Genomic DNA, 22,640 nt, shown 5'->3' with positions numbered 1-22,640 from the left:
TGGTCGTTGTGAGCAGTTGTGATGTCATTTTCAGTTGACAGAAGAAAAAATGGCCGCCCCTGGAGATGGCTAAAAATGAGTGCATTTTTGCTGCTTAACTTTGTTCCACAAACGCAAAATTAATCAGAATGCCGTGTTTCAACTAGTGGGCCTGCTGGGAACATATTATTGAAAAAAATATGTTTGGGTTGACTTCCGCTTTAAGATTAAATGTATTCATTTATTTTTCTTTCTTTCTTTCTTTCTTTCTTTCTTTCTTTCTTTCTTTCTTTCTTTCTTTCTTTCTTTCTTTCTTTCTTTCTTTCTTTCATTCTTTCTTACAGCCTGAAGGCCAAGAAGTTGGTGAATGAAGTGAGGTAAATTCCTAGGAGGACAACTCACTTTTCAAGGCCTGTATTATTTCAGCCATGTGGAAGTAACTGAAGTCACTGTGTTGCAGGTACGGGGGCTTCTCCCTCGGAAGCGTTCGGCCTCTACCTAAGAACTTCAAAATCCAAGATTCAATCACAAAGATCAAAAATAAGTACTCAGTTCCGCAGGTATATTGTATGCTAGTTTATTTACCCATTCTGTCTGTCGTTTTCAACACTGCAATGCAGCATTTTTGATTTTTCACAGAACAGTGAATTGAATCGATTCTTAGACAAACTGTCTGGGTTTCTGCAACGCCTTGATGCACAAGATAACGTCAAGGTATATTTATTTTCTTCATACCGAAACCACAAGCAAGTGAATTGTCTGACTTAATTTATGTGAGATATTTTTCTTGTCTCTCTGCTGCATTCAGCTATGGTTCAATAATAAAGGCTGGCACGCTATGGTGTCATTTGTTAATGTGGTGACCAACGGCATGCTCAGAGCCGGACTTCAACATGGCCCACTAAGAGCGAGCATTACAGCCTATAATCACCCACTGAACCTCACCAAGGAGCAGCTTGGCCAAATTGCCAAGTGAGTAATCTTTGGATAGATGAGATAATTATTACTGTCATTAGCGGTTTGGGTAATGGATGGATGGATGAATTGCTTATCTTACTTCGCTATTTGATTGGCAGGAATGTACGCTTTATGAAAATGAATTGGTCAAATAAATTGTTGCAGTAATAATGTGTTTTTTCCTCTTTTTGTTTTTAGGACATCAAGTTCAGTGGACATCGTGATTTCTGTCTGTGTTATCTTTGCCATGTCCTTTATACCAGCCAGCTTTGTGCTTTTCCTGATTGAGGAAAGAGCTAGTAAAGCCAAACACCTCCAGTTTGTCAGTGGCCTCCAACCAATCCTCTACTGGGTGGCAAACCTCTGCTGGGACATGGTCAGTACAGATACAAGAACTACTCCTCTTGAAACCTATCAGGTGGTCAGACCTCATGGTTTTTTCTTCATTCAGTAGGACAATGATTTGGAAATTTTGCAGCCATGTTTTAAACACAATGTAATACAGGATGGGCACATCATCCATTTGCCCTGCACTCGGGGCGAGTTGAGTCAAACAAAACATGACTTTTACACTTTTGCCGGCTGCCTTAAAATTATCAGAGCAATCAATTTCTTTTCTCTAAATTGTTTACGTTTTTGTTTGCCTCTTGCACCAACTTCATGTTGTGGGGGTGTGTCACATCCTTTCGCGTCTTTGGAGGGGCAATACGCATATAATGTTTTAAGGAGGGTTAAATACGGGACGGGGTCATATCTGATGTTTTGAATGAAGGGGGAAATAAGGAAGACACATACTGTGTCATGTTTAAAGGAGGGTGAAATAAGGGGGATATGTCCTGCTATCAAGAAGTCAACCCAAACATAGTTTTTCCAAAATGTTCTATGCAAGCCCACTAGTTGAAACAAGGCATTCTGATAAATATTGCGTTTGTGGAATAAGAGTTAACCCTCTTGTTTTTAGCCATCTCTTAGGGCGGCAATTTTGTCACTTCTGTTGACTGAAAAATGACATCATAGTTGCTCAGGTAACGACCAATCACAGCTCACCTGTTTTCTGAAGCTGAGCCGTGATTGGTTGTTACCTGAGCCCTTCGTAGTTGTGATGTCATTTTCGGTCAACAGAAAGTGACAATATGGCCGCTCCCTGAGATGGCTAAAAAGGAGTGGATTTTGCTGCTTAACTCATATTCCACAAACGCAATATTAATCAGAATGCAGTGTTTCAACTGGTGGGCCTGCTGGGAACATATTCTTGAAAAAAATATGTTTGGGTTTATTCCCCTCTTTAAACAATAAAAAATAAAGTGTTAGAAGGTGTTTTTCAAGAGGATGTGTTGGGGAAAACACAAGAGACTCCCTGTCTTCCTGTCTACTTTTTTGACAAAGTTTCATTACTGTACATTTGAATTAGCATGGCTAAAATGATATAAAAATGATGCAAGATGGACACAAATTGCCTTTATTCAGGCCACAGTGTTAATTATTTTTTTTTTCTTTATTTTGCCATTGCCTCAGCTGAACTACACCGTCCCGGCCATTATTGTGGTGCTCATCTTCATCGGTTTCCAGCAGGAGGCGTACGTTTCAGAGACCAACCTGCCAGCTCTCATCCTGCTCCTCCTCTTCTACGGGTACGTTTTGCCAGACTTTGCACACATCTTCACTCTTGCTCTCCTAAATTCAATAAAGCTCAATACAAACATTGGTGTGAGTCATGTCAGTGCTGATATGCACTCTAAAATATTTACTATACTTGTAATTATATTTGTTCATCAACACTAGTAGGCTCAGAGAGGGGCCATTTGATCCCAAAGAAAGGGGTGTCTCGGGGATAAGCAGAATACAAAAAAGAAACCAAAAACATAATCAAAACTCCCCCCAAAAATATCCAGGACGGAGGGGCGGGTCATGGTGGTGGATTGGGCAGAGGCGTGGATCGTGCAGAGGAAATCAATGCAGGGCGATGAACTTGGCAACAACATTTCCCAGTAACAAAGTAACAGCTCATCTGTTTTCTGAAGCCGAGCCGTGATTGGTTGTTACCTGAGCCCTGAGCAACTGTGATGTCATTTTCAGCCGACAGCAAGTGACAAAATGGCCGACCCCTGAGATTAATCAGAATGCTGTGTTTAGTGCAGGTGGATACAACATATTATTGTAAAGAAAATGTTTGGGTTGACTTGCCCTTTAACAACTCTGTTTTGGCAAGTATTTTAGTTGTAGTTTAAAGCTGGTGCGCGTGTCATGTCCTCATCTTGAGCCTCATGAATTCTCTCAACGTTTTATTTCACGCATTAGTCATACAAGGTATGTCTAGCAGACAAAAAGATCATGCGTTCTGAGTTGTGTGTACCTTGTTGACGAAGACTGTTTTGTCTTTCTCTTTTGACTGTATTGCAGTTCGGTACAAAAGTTGTATATCAATGTATATGTATACATATGTCCTGTATTGTAAATATCATCAATCACTTTAGGTGGTCCATCACCCCCTTGATGTATCCAGCATCCTTTGTGTTCACCGTTCCCAGCACGGCCTACATTGTTATGACCTCTGTCAACCTCTTTATTGGAATTAATGGCAGCATTGCGACCTTTGTTTTGGAATTGTTTCAAGATGAGGTAAAAGCCACTCTTGAATATTTCATTTTATGGCGGTCTTCCATACATACAGATGTTAACTGACTCTGTGTCTGAGACTTCACATATTACATTTCCAGTTCTAAAATATTGCTAGCGTTTGAATTTCTGGATGTTTGTTCCTTAACAGAATTTAATGGAGGTGAACAAGGTCCTGAAACAGTTGTTACTCATTTTCCCTCATTACTGCTTGGGACGAGGACTCATGGACCTGGCTAAGAACCAGGCCATGGCTGATATCGCTCAGAGGCTGGGTATGGTGATCTTTGAATTCAAATACCGAACTGGGAACTTTCTCCAAATGCAATACAATGCAGAAATTGTGCGTGTGTCCTAAATGTTTGTGTACAGCACTGCGTGAACATTCTGTTCAGCTGTGGCTGATGCTCATAAAGTAGTCCCAGAACCTTCATGATTAAGTGGTTCTTCCTTCTTCAGGCACGAAGCAGGACTTTGACCACCCTTTGCAGTGGGACTTTATTGGGAAAAACATCTTTGCAATGGCAATACAAGGTGCTATCTTCTTTATTTTCACCTTAATGCTGCAGTACAAGTTCTTCATTGGTCAAAGGAGTATCCGAAAATCCTGTCTTGGTCTGCCGTGCGTCAGGTATGCTGAGTTTTCAAAGACAGTTGTCTGTGCTGTGTTGACTGATGTTAATGCAAACATTGCGTTCAATTTCTACTCAAGTCGCTTTTGCACATCTGTCTTCATTGTCAAGATACTAACTAAACTGTTGTTTTTTTGTGTTCAGGCCAAGGTCGTTTCTGCCTGGGATCCTTCCTCTTGACTCGGAAGATGAGGATGTGGCCAGAGAAAGACAGCGGGTCAAAAGTGGCAGAGCTGATTCTGACATCCTCACCATGATTGACTTGACCAAAGTGCATATTTTATCTTGTCAGTGATTTTAAGAAGCATTACTTTCAATGATTCTACAGTAAAGTGGACAAGAAGCATTAAACATCTACAGCACAGGCCTCTGCACGTTTTAGATTTTAGTGCATTAAATCAAATTATTGTGCATCTTTCAGATTTACAAAGGTGGCAAGAAGCCGGCAGTCAGCCAGCTCTGCCTGGGGATTCCTCGTGGCGAGGTGAGGGCTATGATAAGCATTTTTCTCCACAACATTAAGACCTTTTGTATAAGCAAATTAACTCATCGCAAAGATCATATGCCCAGTTTTGATTGTCAGCGTTATTAATTTAACTACATCTTAAAGTCTTATTTATGTACTGTACCATTTGTCCTCCAGTGTTTCGGCCTGCTCGGTGTCAATGGCGCAGGGAAAACGTCTACATTTCGCATGCTGACGGGAGACACGTCCATCAGCTTCGGAGAGGCTTTCCTCAACCGCCACAGGTTCACAATTTCTCCAGCATGCTCCTTTTTAACGCCACTCACATCCAAACAAGTGCACATCACACGACACAAATACATTACTGCTATTTCATAGTGTCCTGAGAGAGCTGGACCGGGTTCACCAGCTGATGGGATACTGCCCACAGTTTGACGCCATCTGCGAGCTATTGACTGGCATTGAACATCTGGAGCTTTATGCACGTCTACGAGGGGTGCCGGAGGAGTCTGTCACTGAGGTACCATTAACAACAATTCATCCATGGTATAAGAAGAGAACAACATGAAAAGATAAATGAAATTTCATTGAAGAATATGTGTTAAGCCAAAGCGGTTATTCACCGAAACCATAACAAGGCCACTCAATAATTGCACATTCTGTGTTGTCATTTAGGTGGCTAAGTGGGGCGTGAAGAAAATGGGACTGAGCCAGTATGCCAAGCAAGAGGCTGGAAGCTACAGCGGAGGCAACAAGAGGAAGCTCTCCACTGCTATGGCCCTCATTGGTGCTCCGCCTGTTATATTTCTGGTGAGGATGCTGGCAACTTGTTGACAAACATGGAGCTTGGGATCCGAGTGGGTGAATGCACCACAACAGACTTTAAAGTGGCGATAGTTGACAAGCAGCAGTGTAAAATCCATCAATGGTACACTTTTTATGGGATTTTATTCTTTTTTTGTCATACATTTTGTTGCAGATACTCACATATTCAAAAATATTCCTTGATAAATCCTTTACAGTTTAAGTAAAAATGTATTTCAATACAGAATTCCTTTTATTATTAAACTAATTACATGGACATGGTTGCAATTAAATGGGTTGCAAATCAATGCTGATGTCACGTTTTGTGCTCAGAGCATACATTTTAGCTGTGTTAGCTGCTATGTTAACTGGTTAAAAAATACATATAAAATTTATTAATAAAACTTTGATATTAATTTGTCTTTCGTTGGTATTGAGTATCAGGGTTGTGTCAGTTAGAGTGATCGACCCACTCCCATTATGGCTGAAAACCCGGGAAAAATATATCTGCTGAGTCATGTCAATTTTTTTTCTCTGTGTAGATGGCTGGAATGGTTTTAGTAACAGGGTTGCGTGTATGTGGAGAATTTCAGGGCATGATTACTACTATTTTAGATATTTCTGTGATGAAAGAAAATTACAAGCAAGGTATATCAGCAAAATCACACGGAAAAAAAAAATGATTAAAATGTATTTGATGTCTTAAGTTGGTCATCAAGTGAAAGAAACTATATGGGGGAAAAGACATTTCAGGGGAGTGCTAAAGAGCTCTTTGGGATTTTAAATTAAGCAATCTTTAGGAAGCACTAACCACAGCTACAATTATGTATTATCTTTTCACAACAAGTGATTTGCAAATGTTTGATCCTCCTGCATTCTCAAAACATTCATTTTCATATTTTCATCTTTGCTCTCAGGATGAGCCCACAACTGGCATGGACCCAAAGGCCAAAAGGTTCATGTGGAACTGCATCCTCTGCTTCACCAGAGAGGGAAAAGCTGTTGTTCTGACCTCCCACAGGTAGAGGGCGGATATTCACCTAGCCAACATTAACTCAAAAAACGTCACCAGCACTGATCAAGCAGTCAATCTGTTTGACATAAAGGTTTCATGTACGTAAAATAAAACTCTTTTCGGAGTAGAGTAGAAAGGTGATGGCTTTTCTGTTTTGCTTGTATGATCAGTATGGAGGAATGTGAGGCTCTCTGCACCAGAATGGCCATCATGGTCAACGGCCGTTTCCAGTGTCTTGGCTCTGTGCAGCACTTGAAGAACAGGTAACTAAAAAGGAATTGTGTGGAAGGAAATGAATACAATAAATAATGTCATTCGCTGAAATGCCCACATGGCCAGACTCTCCCCTTTCGAACTGCGTCATCAGTTTGGGTCACCCCAGATCAGTTTGAGGCATTTGACATGGTCACATGATGTTGCTTCTAGTCGAGCTAAAGTCAGAGAACAAAAAGATCTACTGGAAGAACATTGGATAGTTCTGCCTGTTGCTATTCATGGTTGGCATAGACACATTAACATAAACGTAAATGTTTTTTCATCCAATTAATTGACATTGGATAATTTCCCACAGCACACCTGGTGATCTCATGGCACACTAATGATTGGTTGGGAATCACTGCTATAAATAACTGTCACGATGAACCATTGCACATGTGCTTGTTTAGGAGCAACTCATCTACCAACTGTGCTGGGGGGCAGGGAAGCACTCAAAACTATTCAAACAATCCAGACTTTAGGTGTCAACAGTGCTTGAGCACAGAGCTGGGCATCGCCTAACCGCCACCGAGTTCCCGTGTGCATATTTAAACAACCCACGCAGTCCCAGTCGGTCCAAGTCAGCAAACGGCATCGAGAACGGACTTAACCTGTACCACGTCACACGCAGGTGCCGCACTCTTGACATGTGGCCGGGTAAGGAAAAAGTAAAAAATAAAACAGTGTTGTGCACTTTGTGTTCCCACAGACACAATGCCATGTGCCCCATATTGTTTTTATTTCACCGATCACCACGCTGTGCGCACGCGTGTGTTATTTTTTTTTAATATGTTTTCTTCGTTTGGCAGCATGCCTGCTCGTGCAGCGCCTGCGTGTGACGTGAAGCTTACATTCTCGACGCCGGTTGGCTGTCGCCAACGAGGAACGGACTGGGACCACATGGGTCGATTAAATATGCAAACGGGAACTCAGTTATGGTTAGGCAATGCCCAGCTCTGCTTGAGCATACAGATTGATTAGTGCACCGGTTCTCAAAACCTTTTACACCAAGTGCAACCTTCAAAAAAGAACCCCTCTGCCATAGAAGGTGGCACGGGAGTAGGTTTTCACTCACATCTCATCTCGCTCCTACAGAAAAAAAAATCCAGAATTCAGTGACTCTTTTCCGCACCACTAGAGGGAGCCACATTTTGAGACTCACTGGCCTATTGTGAGCAAGCCCTATACAGTTCTGCACATGAGAATAATTAGGATGTAGGATCATTTCTTTGTGTTGGGCAAGCGCCTAGCAAACCTAGCGTGTTTCAATAAATGTAGATGAGAATTCATGGAAAGTTGCTGTGGAAAAGACTACAAATAACTTGATTTTGTTATTGAAACAGATTTGGTGATGGCTATACCATCATCCTGCGTCTGGCAGACAGTGATTCCAGTCCCGGCAGAGGTTCTGTCAGCAACTATATCATGAAGATCTTTCCCATGATCGAGTTGAAGGAGCAGCACCAGAATGTGCAGCAGTACCAGCTTCCAGCACATGCCTGCCGTCTGGCTCAAGTGTTTGACGTGCTGTCCAAATATGAGGAGCTGGGCATCAGTGACTTCTCCGTTTCACAGACCACCCTGGATCAGGTGAGGACAAGACTCAAGCAAACAGTGAACATTCTTTGCTTTGGGATTTTTGCGAGGCACGACACACGTTGGTTAGTTGATTAGGATTCAAAGTTCACCTACCGGTAGGTGCAAACAAAATGCATTTAAAAAAAAAAAAGGTCAAGATTTCATAAATATCATGTTGATCATTACTAAAGCCATTGGTACTTCATTCAATATTTCCCAAAAATAACCTATTGCAAATGTCAATAATTACGCCATCGTTATCTGTTTTAATTGTCAATCAGAGCTGAGACATTCCTAATATTTTGTTGACCCTTTCCCCAACATACGCAGTCTGATGCAGTGCAGTTTAGCATCCCTGCAATTAACAACGATAATATGGGAGAGTTTGCAGTGTTAATTAGCAAGATTTGAATGTAGCCTCAGCTCCCTAATCCGCGCCTCGCCTCGCCTTCGAGTCTCTGTTCGAAGCTGAAGTCACTAACGTGTACGAATGTGATTCTCAGTAATGGCCACTCAGAATGGCATGCGATTAGGGAATTGCGTATATCCAGCTTCAATAAAATAGCAACTCCAGCAATAGTAAACTAGCTTTAGCATTGTAGACAAGCCTACATTAGCCATAGCTGATACCTTGGCCGCATGACTTTTTCACAGTGACTATTAGTGTTGTTCCGATGCCATTTTTTGGCCCCGATACCAATTCCAATACCCAGCTGTGCGGTATCGGCCAATGCCGATACTGTACCAACACCAGACTTTTGAAGAAAAAAAAAAAGATATTTGTGAAACAGGAAAAAATAAGAAATAATATACACAAGGTATCTTTGAGAGGGATTGTGTCGGATTAATTACAAAAGCTATAGGACATTATTATAAAGGTTTGTTTTGAGTATTGGTGACCCATCGCAACAACTTCCGCTACCAAATCCACTTTCAAAACCAAAAACAAGCAGTAGAAAAATCCAACAAGTTCAACACCAAAATCCAAAATTGAGCAGGGTTTGTTGTTCGCCTTGTTAATGCTCGCTGCCGCTGCCGCCGCCGCAAGCTCTTGGTGCTCGTTCACATGTTTCGTCCTCAAATGTTTTATCAGGTTTGACTTATTGAACCTGGCCACTTTAGTTCCACCTCTTGCAACTTTTGCACCGCTAATTTTGCACTTAGCTGTTGTACTCGCTGGAGTTTCTATGTTGAAGTACAGTACAGTAGTTCCATATCGCCGCCGACATTATTTCTCCTGTGCCTCACTGTTTTTTTTTTTCTCTCAACATGAAAAAGCAGCCCCGCCATTGGTTAAGAGCGTCCGCTCTGGGCCAATAGCGACGGCTAATACTGAACAGTCATCACACACCAGTGTCACGAATGAGCAAGCTACTGTACAAGGCGCTGCATTCTATGTAAATTGAGCAGGGTTTGTTGTTGCGGTCAATTGCCCTTGTTAATGCTCGCTGCCGCCGCCGCCGCCGCAAACTCTTGGTGCTCGTTCACATGTTTCGTTAACAAATGTTGCATCAGGTTTAATGTATTGAACCTGGCCACTTTGGTTCCGCCTCTTGCAACATTCGCTCTAGCTGGAGTTTCTATGTTGAAGTAGTTACATATCGCAGACATTATATCTCCTGCGTACAGTGTTCCAACGTTGCGCACGACACCAAATCTGACTCGGTGTTTTATTGCTTTGGTGTATCATAACATCATCGTAAACCAAACGATGGTTGAATAGATTCGTCGCGTTGCCTGTGGGTGCAAAGACAACATGTACTTTATACGTCTTTGCTCACCGTCTTCCACGGCGAACCCAAAATGTAAGCAAATAAGGGATTTGCTCCCTCATTTTGTCAATATGCATACAATTTCACATTACATAGAGAGCTACGCGGACACATTGCTTGGTGTTTTTCACTTCTTTTCTTGAAGCTTATTTTATTTCAAACAAGGAGGGCTTTACAACCTGATACCACCTACTGGTACACAAGGGTATAACATGTTCATACATAACAGTGTAAGGTAAATATAGATAAACTAATATTGTTCAAGCAACTGAAAAGACTGCTTTACCTGTATACACCTGTAACATAAAAGTACATCTTTTTTTTTTTTTTACATGAACATTCATTTCCAACTTTTTTTTTTTTTTTTTTTTAAACTTAAACATGCATGGCTAAATACACTACAGCAACTACTTCGTAACGTACTGGAGGTTGAGTAACCCTCACAGGATAGCGTCTTACAGTCTCTGTTACCATGGTATGTTTTTTTAGTGTTTTTTCCATGGGTTGTTGAGTTTTAGGGGAAGCTGGATCATCTCAGAAAGTTGCTCCGTATCCTGTGTGTGTAGAGATGACTTATTGTTGACCGTTATGGGGGCATCACTTGGAAGAAACAACAGAGGACTCTCAGAAATGTTCACTGTTGTCTGTTGAGGCACTGACTCAGGACGGGCATCTGGTCCACATGGCGTTTCCACGCTCCTTGTGTTCCCACATCTACCTTGTATGACACATATTAGACTGGTCCAGTCTTCTCCATGGCCACACCTCGTGTCCACTTCTCCTCCCCCTTCCTATAATCATGCACATGGACTGGCCCTCCAACAGAAAACCGCCTGTCCTTTGAGTGTTGCCCACGTCGTTGTTGCTGAGCAGCCTGTGATTGATGCACTGCATCAACAACAGTAGTAGGGCTGATCGATTTTGCCTAATAAGAAAATATCGATTATTTTCTCTCAAACCTGATTTTACGATTACGATTTCTTTGTAAAATAAAAAATAATGAAAAATGAAGTATTTTGAATGTCTTTTATTTAAACTTAATTTTTCTTTCTTTGAACTCAAAATGCCAGTCAATTTAAGTTCAATGTAGGGGATCGGCTGGCTAAAATGCAGCCTCCTACCTGCCTGACCATAGCAGGGATGATTCAGAATGGTTCAGTTCTATTCCAGGCAATTTTCAAATTTCAATCCTGGGCTCCTAGCTCACCATCGACCTGGCCAATTCCGTCAGTTGAGCATACGCTCCACTTCATTTCCTCACTCACTCGGCAGTCGGCTCAGATAGTCGGCTCCTGCAGCAAACAATCACCCACATGTGTCACTTTCTCTTCGGACAGCAGACAATCGCTTCCGCATTTCAGCAATTGGATTGAACGCGCCACTCACGCGACCGCATGACAAACACGGAAGTAACCACCGGAAAACTGAGATCTTAATACGAAGAGAAGAGTAACAGAAAGTACAAATACGAAGAGAATGTACAAGCAGAACACAATACAGAAAGTACAACTGGGCTACACTTAGGTACACCAAAAATAACAAAATCGAACGTGCCGATTTGAACGTTTTTAATATCGTTTTATCCCAAAAATTCAGTTACGGTTCAAAATCGCTTAATCGAGCAGCCCTAAACTGTAGGTTTCAAAAAGTCCAGACGAGAACGCAGCTTGCGTCCCATGAACAACATAGATGGTGCCTCTTTCGTTGTTGCGTGGGGGGTGCTCCGGTATGTCAAAAGAAACGTATCAAGCCACTGCAGCACTGGTGATGGACCTCTGGAAGATTTTAAGGCATGCTTGAACGTCTGCACAAAACGTTCTGCCAAACCATTAGTGGCAGGCGCTGAGCAAATGTGTTTGACCCCATTGAACTTCAGGAACGTGCCAAATTCTTCAGAACAGAATTGCGGTCCATTGTCACTAACAACAATGTGTGGGATACCATAGCGACTAAAAAATCCCCTTAGCACTTGTATAGTCTTTAGTGGCTGTGGTGCTGTCCATGATGTGCACCTCAGGCCATTTTGAATGTGCATCCACCACAACCAGATTCACATGTCAAAAAAGTATTCTGATGCAGTAAGGTGTCAAAACTCTTTGATCTAAGCCATGATTTATGGCTTTTCAGATCAAAGGTCATAGTCATAAATATTTGATTTGATTTTAATAGTTTCCGGGACATCTGGAAGTGCTAAAATCGTACATCCTGGGGTCACTATATTATGTGAAGTAGTCAAAAGGTCAAAGTAGTATATGTCAGGGTATGTTTGAACGTTATTTGATATATGTATAATATGTAGTTTTAAGAGAGAGAATGTATCATCTTACCTAGGGAATACCCTAGTGAGTGAGAAGGAGGAGGCGGAGGAGGGGTGAGCGTGCATCCATGGGGGTGAAGGTAGCGTCCTTGCACGCACACACACACTGTAAACAGCAGAGGGTGTTTAGAAGGGAGGGGGTATGTCTCAAAGAGTGGACAGCATGTGTATTTCTGTAAGATCATAAAAAAAAAAAAGGTGACTCCAGGAATTTAAACGTTCAGGATTCTAAACAGTATATCTAAACAAGAAGGGGAGAAGATGCATCCTTTCACGTACACACGAGGTGGTCTACCCCCAGTAAATAAGCAACATGTGTTTTTTCATAGGCTCATAAAAAAAGCTGACTCCGGGATTTGAACGTAAAATCAGTCAATGTGTTTTACGGGAGTCACAAAGACAGGGAGGGGTATCATGTGTGTGTGTGTGCCCTGCGACTGACTGTCTGCCAGTTCGGGGTGTAGTCTGCCTTTCACCCACCACCCTACAAGAACAAATGCTATAGAAAAAGGATGTATGGACTACTATGTATTGACCCCATATTAAATATGCTCATAATTTAACTTTACCAGCTACAGTATGGTAGCAAATATTGCATTTTACATGTGTTGAAATCATTATTAAATAAATTAATCACCGATTTAAAAAAGAAAGTAACTTAAATATGAGTAACGCATTACTCTACAATACAGTAATATTGTAAAGTAGAAATTCAACACCTACAAAATAATTAATATCTCAGCCCCTGTAGCAGACAGAAATATAATTCCAAAAGAATTAGAGACCTTAGACATGTGGCTTTCACGCGGACTCAAGCTTATTCATCTGTACTGTTTCAATCGAAGATGTAAAAATGTGTCAGTGCAAGAGAAGCACTATGTTTAATTTAAAGAATATCGAGTGGTAATTACCATCCTCCTTTCTGTTACAAAGACGTCGGTATTGTCATTATCTACAAACCTATATCTTAACCATATATCACGTTCGACTGGTTCTACTGGCTCAAAGTCCACAATCACGTGGTCTATATCACTGCCGTTACTCATTTAAGAGCTCGCGCGATCAATTACGCCGCCGTTACTGCTCGAAAGAATTCCGCATATCCTACGTCGACATCGTCGCATGTCTATTCTGATGCATTTCATCGGTTAAGAGACCGAGAATTAAATAATTAATAAAAAAATGGCGTATACGCTCACCGGGCTTTAAGGGCAGAAACGCGGTTAAGCGCTCCTGACCAAGTAAAACAAAATATGCTTAAAGGTAACCATAACACTCCTAGATGTACACAAAATGCTGTACTGAATTGATGATAATGAATTGGGTTTTTTTTTTTTCAGTCATTGCAATTTTTAGTTGTTGTTTTTTTTTAACCAAACAACCTAACCCTACTTTGTCCATTGGTCACCTGCCTCCTCAAAAGGATCCATATGGCTGATTACTCCAGCCATTAAGTGTCTGCCCGCGATCTATTACACTGTAGAACCAGTCGTCCGCGGAAGAGGCGCTGCTCAGTACTAGCACATTAGCTTAGCTGTCCGCCACAACGTGGGTGATCGTCTTCGTCCAAATAGACTGCTACCGGCACTTTCTTTTTCTTTCACAGCCGCAGAGACACAGGACATCCCATCCTTGTCGACACACATGCGTGTGACATGGTCACAAGGCAGACAGTCTCAATTTACTTTGTAAAATGCATAAGTCAACATGGCAGGGAGGTCATTGTTTGTTGTGCGGTGCTCAGTCATGGTTTCATAAAGTAGAATGCATGTGTTTAGAATTGTGGCAAATTCATATATTTTGTGTCATGGTACTTTTTATATATTAATTGAATGTATAAAACACCAACGTCAGTCTGCAAAGTGTGTCAGTGACAATCACTCTGATTGGCTGCCAGCTAGGAAGTCCATCCCCATTCAAAACGGTGCGCAGGAGTGACATATATTTTAAATATCTTTAATAAATGCGAATTACGAAAGCAAAGAAAAATTACATTTTTGAGACGATAGTTTGTTAACATCATGCAGCATTAAAAGCAATACAACTTTATATTGCGCATTTCACAACAGCTGCAACTGTAACAAATAACTTTACATATAAAAAAAAACAGTAATACAACAAGAAAGACGGCTAAACACAACCCAGTTTTCAACGACTATTTTTGGACTAAATTTGGACCACATTGGACAGGCTATAACACAACCCAGTTTTCAACGACTATTTCTGGACTAAATTTGGACCACATTGGATGGGCTAAAATATTAGCCAATTTTCAATGACTATTTTTGGACTAAAGTTGGACCACAATGAAGGGGATCAACAAAACCCAATTATTAACAACTATTTTTGGATTAAATTTGGACCACATTGGTCAGGCTAAACACAACCCAAATTTAAACGACTATCCTTTGACTAAATTTGGACGCATTTGGATGACCCAAACACAGCCCAATTTTCAACGACTATTTCTGGGCTAAATCAAGTCCAAGACGGGCCGACCAGATTTAGCCCAAAATCCAATGTCCAGATGTCTGGTGCTGGGTGGGAGGTGCTTTTTGAACCCTTCCTTTGAAATCTAAATGAACCATAATAAATATTCTCCATTGCTTAGGTCTTTGTCAACTTTGCTAAGGAGCAGACTGATGACGACCACCCCACAAACGTCAACATCAAAAATGTACAGACCAACCTGACCACCCAACAAATTCAGATGACCTCTGCAGGCGTCCCACATGAGACGCCAATCTCACTGCAGCAAAGGACCTTGGCTAGTGGCAAAAGAAGCATGAGAAAACCGAAAACAACCAAATCACAGCCAGAGAAGAAATCTAGAAAAAGCAGGCACAGCAGCTTCGGTGGTAAAAATGGTGCCACCGAGGAAGAGGTGCATCAACCACCTGTTAGGTCTAACAGGGGCAGCAAAGATCATTCCCCTCTCTTTTTAGCTGGCACCAGCACACAGGAGACACACCTATGACAAGATAGTAAGTACAAACTACAAGCATGCTGTTTACTGTATGTTCACTTGGAACATGGCTTCTATCTGGTTGTTAACCAATTACCAACCTGGAAATGCCATTGACTTCCTGTGTCAACAGCAAGTTGGTACAGTGAAAAGGAAGCCGCCCCGCCTCGTTGTAGTTTCATTCCATGACAGTTAATAACCAAAAGATGTGTTCTTGTTTGCAATATGCACTTGAAAAGGATTTTGATTTTCTGACATGTTATGTACAAAGCAATAACAATCATAATGTAATTTGTGCACTGTTCTGTGAATTTGAAATGATGTCCTGTATTTTTAATAAAGGAATGGAAATGAAAACTTTGGTTTTAACGGATTCATCGTTTAGTTGACAAAATAATCAGATTAATTATCAAAATAATTGTTAGTTGCAGCCTTAGTACATTATAATTTGATGACTTTTGTGTGTCTTGTGTGCAAGTTCACCCATTTAATTCATTCACTTCCAGACATTTTTAGACCCTCTTTTACCCTAACAGTTGAAAAAAATATATAATTTCCTGGCATTGTATGTCTGGACTGTAAAAAGACAACTTTGTCTTTGGCAATGAATGAGTTAAAAAGATGAGAGGCTTGTAATTTTCAACATAGGTACACCCCATTTTTAAACAATTTGTGATTTTCTTTTAATTCAAATGAATGAATGCACTTGAATTAAAGGATGGAGTTTCCCTTTTAAAAAAAAATAGTCCAATATTATTTAGAAGAAAAACAGAATTTATTAGAAGCTAAGGAACACATTGTAAGAAGGGCTGCCAATAATTATTGATGGCAGTGTCTATCAACATGTGTGTGTAACATTTAACCAATAATATGATACAATTAACAATATCAAACTTTTTTTTTTGTCAAGTGGATAGTCAATGAAGCCAATCAATAGCCAATGAAAGATGCGGTTCCATACAAACAGAAACAATGTTTGAAACATCTTTCCCATAATTTGTTAGAGATAGAGACAATTCCAAAACCAATGAAAACGTCTTCAGGGATCCTTCACTAAAACAATTAGTACCGGTATATATATGTTTTTTGAATCGTTGTAGATGGACTGACGATGCCCACCTCTGGTAATAACCACGCGGCACAATGATTTCATCGATTTGTTGTTGCAGCTCAAAAATACACCTTTCATTCCAAAGCAGTGAATCAACATTCAATGTTGTTTTGACTACTAATCAAACTGAGTGATCAGAATTTTCTATGGCGAAAATGAATTCAAAGTAGAGATGCAACCATTAATCGATGCAGCGACAACGAAATATTTTTGAGGATTGATTAATCGTTATGGGTCACTGATGGTGTAGCGGGCCACACGCCCGAGTTGTGTGCGGGCAGCGTGGGCTCAGTGACGGTGCCTGTGTGTGTGTGCCCTGCGACTGGCTGACGACCAGTTTGGGGTGTGGTCTGCCTTTCGCCCATTGTCAGCTGGGACAGGCTCCTGCACCTCCCCGCGACCCCGTACAGGATAAGCGGTTTGGAAGATGACACATGATTAATTGTTAAAAGACCATGATAAATTCAATAATGTTGAAATCCTCTGGATTTGGAGTTCTTAACAGTAAATAAGAAAATAAGATATTTGTAAACATTTGCTTTTACGTTGGAAAACAATTATCAAAATACATGCAAATTTTCTGATATCTTACTGACCAAACCAGGAACTGAATAATAACTACCGGAAACTCAATTTGACACAATGTCCTGTTTTTGAGTAAAGGGATGGAAGCATGTTTTTTTATTCATCAATGAATCTGCAAAATAATTGACATTTATTACAATCGTTAGTGTCAGTCCTATTTCAAATCTTTATTTACTGCTACCATTCTCACTTGTACATTTGTGTTTGTAAGCTTGTTGCTGACTAGAGAATCTTTGGTTACACAAACCACAGCTCAATGATTTCAGGTGTGTTTTCACATGTGCCGCCAAATGTTCCTTTAGAACAAATTTCAAACCGCAATCAGAGCAGGCAAAGGGTCTTTCTCCGGTGTGTTTTTTCATGTGTCTCTCTAAATTACCCTTTTGCGCGAAACGTTCCGCACAAACTGAGCAAGAAAAGGCTTTTTCTCTGGTGTGTGTTAGCATATGTGTACGTAAACCTGGCCTAGAAGAAAAATTTCTACAGCAAACGGAACATGAAAATGGTTTTTCTCCAGTGTGTGTCCTCATGTGTACTGAGAGGTTATCCTTTTCTGAACATCTTTTCCCACAAATTGAGCAGGCAAAAGGCCTTTCTCCAGTGTGCACTTTCATGTGTTTGATCAATGGTTGATTGGAAGTGAAACCTTTACCACACACTGAGCAAGATTTTTTTTTTTTGACAGCGTGTATTCTTGTGTGCATCATGGTTGTTTGTCTTTTTGAATACATTTTACCACAAAATGTGCAGGAAAAGGTTTTCTCCCCATTTTGTGTAATGTGTGTTGCCACATGTGTCGTCAAGTGTCTTTTCAAATAACCCCAAAGTGGAAAGTGTTGATTGCAAATTTGACAGAAAATGTTGTACTCAGTGTTGCAAGTGTCACTTTTGCTGTCTCTTTTGTTTTTCAAAGTTTGATGGGGTTCATCAGAGTCATCACTCTCACGAGAGTCTGACTCCACATCTTCATCAGGGTGCGGAAGTGGACTCATGTGGCTGACTAATCCACTCCTTTGGTTCCCATCAGCTTTTGCTGTTGAGCTGCTGCTTAAAGGCTCGACCTTTCTATTTGTTTCCTTTTCACTTTGATGAAGCCATGATTGCGCAGGTCCACGTTCACCATTGACAAGAGTTGAAGAGTGCTTTCTGATATCAGCCTCGGTCAGTCTTTGAAGCTGCTCTTCATCTTCAATGTGGAAGGACTCTGGCACCTCCATCTTTACATTGGACCTCCACATGAGCTGTGCAAAAGGAACTTCTTTTTCCCTCGCCAGCAGCTGATGGCCATCTGCAGGACGCGAAGAATAAAAACACATCAGATCATGAGCATGTCATAGTCCATGTTCACAGCTAGGTCACAAAATGGAAAATGAACAAAAATCTGTTCTCCTCACTTTGTTTGCGATGACCGTGCCAAAACTTAGATTCAGTGTGCCACTTTCTGTCTTCCATTCCGTCCTCCAGCCTTTGCGTCAATTCCCCTCCAGATTGCACCAGGGTTCTTCCTCTTTAATGCGTGTACGCGTGGTGGTGTGCTCTGGGTCCGAGTGCTCGACAGTAGAGGTCTAAGCCCGTTTTACCCACGGGCAGCTAGTGGAGATCTGCAGGACAGAAAACGGATCATAGCTAGTATCACGGTACTGCTAATGACAACAAACAAATCTTAAATGACAATGCAGCACCTACACTCGCAATGCGGGAGAGACCACGTACACATTGGACCATTGTGTAACCCAAGAGATATATTGAGGAATGTTTGAGTAAGCAAAAGCATTGTGAATAAATACTAACTACAAGGTGCAAGTGTTCAAGCTAATGTGGTGCCTGTTAGATTCTGTTAATTTAATTAAATTGCAAACAGTTCGTTAATCATGCATTTGTTAATATTGTTGACTGGTTGTCTGGAATTATAGTGAAAAATAATGCTACTTAATTGAAAAAAAATAAATAGGTGTATATGCATTGCAATTTATCCATCCATCCAGTAGATGGTCGTAGTGAAACAATGCTAAAAAGACGCCAAGTTACCATAAATGACGTACTGTACAGTATTACCTTATTATTTGCTCCACTTTGCAAGTATTGGCGTATGGATCAAAACATTTAATAAGCAATTTGCTGTATCACAATACATGCAGGTCCGTGTGAAAATAGATTTGCATGGCCTATTTTGACACGCGCAACGCAACTTTGTTTATAAGGCACAAAAATTCGATCCGATGAAAACAAAAGACAACCGATGATATTGGCTGGTGGTATGCATCGTCGTTCATTACACAAATAAATTGTAGCAGGAAAAAAATCAGGATTCTCAACACACATTTGTTAAAAGTATTTCTATGCAAAAGTATAAAAGTATGCGTTTGTCTGCTTAAAATTGTGATAGTCATAAAAAGCATGTAAAAAACCTGAGACCCTGAGAGGAATAGTCCTACACTATCAAAAGTAACTCTGTTAAAATTACTTGATTCAATACATCAATGCATGTTAAACATGTAAATCATGGAGATAAGCTTTCAAAGCTTTCAACTTTTATGATTTGATTCGAATAACAACGTTGATAATGACATTCACTTCATTCAAAACTTTTAACCTTTATGAATTGACTTCAAATAATGTTGATAATGATATTCACTTCATTTAGCATGCGGATACTCACATTGTATTGTTGGTTAGCTTAAAAAAAACAACATTCAAGTTGGCATTACTTCATAAACCTATCTTGATACCTTCATTTTTCTCAACATGCGGTTGCCTTTTTAAGGGCCCAGCTCATTATACCCTCACCCGAACAAGTGAGTGAGACAGTGCATGATTTAAAAACAAACAAACCAACAAATAAGCAAAACTTTCAAATCGGTTTGCGTGTAAGAACTTAATAAATTTGACATAACATTTGACAGTTACTCTCATGTTAAACACATGCTAGGTTCAAATGAACTATACCTAAAGAGTTTGAAGGGTGGCATACCAGGGTGGCGGCGTTTGTTGGTTCAAGCGGGTATCCCGTGGGGGTTTAAACACAAAATCTGTCAATGTGTTTTATGTATCGATAAGATGGGGTAGCCAGTGTGGGTGGCGGCGGTTGCTTCGTCTTGGGCCATGACTCCCGTTTTATGTTCGTGAGAGGATGTCTTGGGGCATGCACGGGTGGGCGGTCAAAGAAGGGTGGGGCATATTGGTTCAAAAAGGGAAACCCAGACTTTAAATCTGATACTTGTACAAAGTAAGGAATAAAGAGGGTTTGTATGAACGATCTATAAAATTTAATATACATTTAAAAACATACCTGTGATTCTGCTGTTGAGGGGTGGTTGGGTAAAGACTGGATAGTCAGGGACTGATCATATCATGAGAGAAAACAGTTTTTAACTACATCTAAAGCGTCCTGAAAAAACTGTGGAAAGCATGTTTGTATGAACGATATATAAAATTTCAAATATCTAAAAAACATAATAGTGATTCAGGTCTTGAGGGAGTGTTTTTTGAGACATGGAATAAAATACAGAGTGAATGTAGAAATGTTGAAGAGAGTTGTTGGGTGGGGTCTGTGTTTCAGATTATCTGATATTGTTAAAACTGTCACACAAATAATACTTATAATATATACTAATATTTTTCTTTATTGTACTAATTTGCCATCAGATTTTATAGAAACATTTTGATACACATTCTAAAAGCAAATTTGAGAGTGAGTGACGATGGAAAACTGACTGAGCTTACCTGTGTAGGTGTTAGCAAATCGTAGAGAGGCCTTGCATGTTCAAACCCTTAAGAGTGTGAGGTGAGAGAAGAATAAACGGTGATAGCGATAGGACTTTTTTTCTACGGATTTGGATTAGTTACGGTGTCACTAAGGGGGTAGCCGGATGTGTCAAAACATCAAGAGTTAGCCCATAATTTGACCGATAGACCGATCTCATTGGGATGGTACACTGCTGGATTTCTCTCTAATAATCACATTCAGAGTAGTTCACTCTGTGAATGTCGCATATCAAAGCTGAACCGAGTGCTTATAGAAACACTCTTTCCAGTACCGTTTTTGTTTTTACACCTACAAGAAAGGTAAATAGTTTGTGCTGGTAGAAATTTCCAAACCACTGTTGTGAGTCCGGTTAGAACTCCAATAACGAGAATCTTGGGTTTTCTGACGTTTAATGAAATTGAATTCAGTCAACAGGGCTTGATGCTTCAAGTCAAAGTGTGGTTTTGTCTCACGCACAACTTAAAGGCAGGATAAACTGTTGACTGAGGCTTGAACTTAAACTTAAAAAACGGGCACAAGTCTCGTTACCGTCTCTCTATTTTCCTCTTTCCTCATTCCTGCCCGAGTCGTAGCTCCAAGCCCCGACCCCTTAAAGGAGTCAGAACAGCAGTCTTTGAGCACCCTTTTCTACAACACCATTGACTGCAATTACCATGGACAAAATATCAGTTCCAATATTTACATTAAAAAAAATCTTATTGATAGAAATATTGATCAAGGGTAGTGATCTCTCACAATCGAGTTGAAACATTTAATATTGTAGCCCACACTATATATTAAATATGCTCATAAGTTAACTTTACCAGCTGCAGTATGGAAGCAAATGTTGCATTTTGCATGTGTTGAAATCATTATTAAATAACTTAATCACCAATAAAAAAAAAAGAAAGTAACTTAAACTTGAGTAACGCATTGAGTAACACTCTACAAATACAGTAATATTGTAAAGGAGGTATTGCTTTTGCATGCAAGTAACTAGTAATATGTAATGTATTACATTTTGGAAGTAACTTGCCCAACACTGGTCATTAATGATTATTCCCGCTGTCATCCGTGATTTAGTCTGACAATGTCAACATCAATCTAACTATCCAACTATTTTAGTGTATGAAGAGAAATTCAGGTATGCACTACACAAAGGTTGATGAGTTCAAATATGGATAATTGTATATTTGATTTAACCTGAGCGCATCACATTCTTAAATTATCTTATGATTTTCTATTCATGCCCAAGGGAAAGTTGAGACATGCCCATTAAAGTTTTATTATCATCATTATTATTATTATTACTATTGTGTTTCCTTCTGTATTGTGTTTCCTTCTGTATCTGTATTGTGTTCTTCAAGTATCATACAATTTTCTATATATACCTGTGGTCAGTACAGGCAAGTCCAGACATGTATGGTTCTGATAATTTATTTATTTTTGCTTTTTTTTATGTTCATGTTCTTCTCAGTTTCCATGAGGTGATGCCATAGAAAATAACAAAAAGATCATAATGTAAAATATACCAAACTCCATAGCAAAAATAGTCAGAACTTTTACAGTTAATTTATTTCCATACCGTTTCCTTCGTGTAGGTTCTGATGCATGAGTTTCTTTTTTTTTTTTTTTTTTAATAATGTTCAAACCTATTGATGTGTGACTGAATCATTTATTGTTTCTATGCAGACAATGAACAGGAGAGGACGAAGAGGTGGATGAGAGGGGGCCCGGCGAGGAGGAGGAGGCGAATTGAAAACACCATAAAATGTCGACATGCTGCAGCATGCGGTGAAAGTTGTCAACAGACGTCATTTACAAAATTGTTTACGTGTTATAA

General features: G+C 40.1%; 2 protein-coding genes and 1 long non-coding RNA gene across 5 annotated transcripts in view; 1 reads left to right on the top strand and 2 right to left on the bottom strand.

Moving 5' to 3' along the window:
* LOC147138202 (phospholipid-transporting ATPase ABCA1-like) overlaps nucleotides 1–15,713 on the top strand; it is a 38,898-nt gene extending 23,185 nt beyond the window's left edge. Inside the window, exons 32-49 of one of the 2 annotated variants that reach the window (XM_086048325.1) lie at nucleotides 324–356; nucleotides 440–539; nucleotides 619–693; nucleotides 788–951; nucleotides 1,135–1,312; nucleotides 2,452–2,567; nucleotides 3,411–3,555; nucleotides 3,704–3,827; nucleotides 4,012–4,183; nucleotides 4,329–4,455; nucleotides 4,606–4,668; nucleotides 4,828–4,934; nucleotides 5,029–5,170; nucleotides 5,326–5,460; nucleotides 6,372–6,475; nucleotides 6,640–6,732; nucleotides 8,068–8,314; nucleotides 15,003–15,713. In XM_086048325.1, coding sequence (XP_085904451.1) covers nucleotides 324–356; nucleotides 440–539; nucleotides 619–693; nucleotides 788–951; nucleotides 1,135–1,312; nucleotides 2,452–2,567; nucleotides 3,411–3,555; nucleotides 3,704–3,827; nucleotides 4,012–4,183; nucleotides 4,329–4,455; nucleotides 4,606–4,668; nucleotides 4,828–4,934; nucleotides 5,029–5,170; nucleotides 5,326–5,460; nucleotides 6,372–6,475; nucleotides 6,640–6,732; nucleotides 8,068–8,314; nucleotides 15,003–15,368 — 2,491 coding nt within the window. In that variant the 3' untranslated portion in view covers nucleotides 15,369–15,713. Of the gene's footprint in view, nucleotides 1–323; nucleotides 357–439; nucleotides 540–618; nucleotides 694–787; nucleotides 952–1,134; nucleotides 1,313–2,451; nucleotides 2,568–3,410; nucleotides 3,556–3,703; nucleotides 3,828–4,011; nucleotides 4,184–4,328; nucleotides 4,472–4,605; nucleotides 4,669–4,827; nucleotides 4,935–5,028; nucleotides 5,171–5,325; nucleotides 5,461–6,371; nucleotides 6,476–6,639; nucleotides 6,733–8,067; nucleotides 8,315–15,002 lie in introns of those variants that run through there. The other variant, XR_015089101.1, reaches the window with a different exon arrangement.
* Nucleotides 10,204–14,057, bottom strand: LOC147138203 (uncharacterized). The gene is made up of 4 exons (XR_015089103.1): nucleotides 13,804–14,057; nucleotides 12,402–12,497; nucleotides 11,282–11,366; nucleotides 10,204–10,999 (listed from the first exon to the last, which is right to left on the bottom strand). It is a non-coding gene; the product is annotated as an uncharacterized LOC147138203 (long non-coding RNA).
* Nucleotides 15,714–17,215: 1,502 nt separating the features above from the next.
* LOC147138201 (uncharacterized) lies at nucleotides 17,216–20,168 on the bottom strand. Of its 2 annotated transcripts, none has more exons than XM_086047954.1 (3): nucleotides 20,024–20,168; nucleotides 18,447–18,653; nucleotides 17,216–18,340 (listed from the first exon to the last, which is right to left on the bottom strand). In XM_086047954.1, the coding sequence occupies exons 2-3, from the start codon at nucleotides 18,502–18,504 to the stop codon at nucleotides 17,220–17,222; spliced, it is 1,179 nt and encodes a 392-aa protein (XP_085904080.1). In that variant the 5' UTR covers nucleotides 18,505–18,653; nucleotides 20,024–20,168; the 3' UTR covers nucleotides 17,216–17,219. The 2 variants fall into 2 exon arrangements, with proteins under 2 accessions (XP_085904080.1, XP_085904081.1); XM_086047955.1 differs by having other exon boundaries at nucleotides 19,999–20,159.
* Nucleotides 20,169–22,640: the final 2,472 nt, after the last annotated feature.

The sequence above is a fragment of the Filicampus tigris genome, chromosome 12 (genome assembly GCF_054856515.1).
Source record: "Filicampus tigris isolate MCC_2025a chromosome 12, RoL_Ftig_1.0, whole genome shotgun sequence".
Classification (NCBI taxonomy): domain Eukaryota; kingdom Metazoa; phylum Chordata; class Actinopteri; order Syngnathiformes; family Syngnathidae; genus Filicampus; species Filicampus tigris.
The sequence above is the reverse complement of the archived record's forward strand: the minus strand, read 5'-3'. Positions and strand labels throughout refer to the sequence as shown.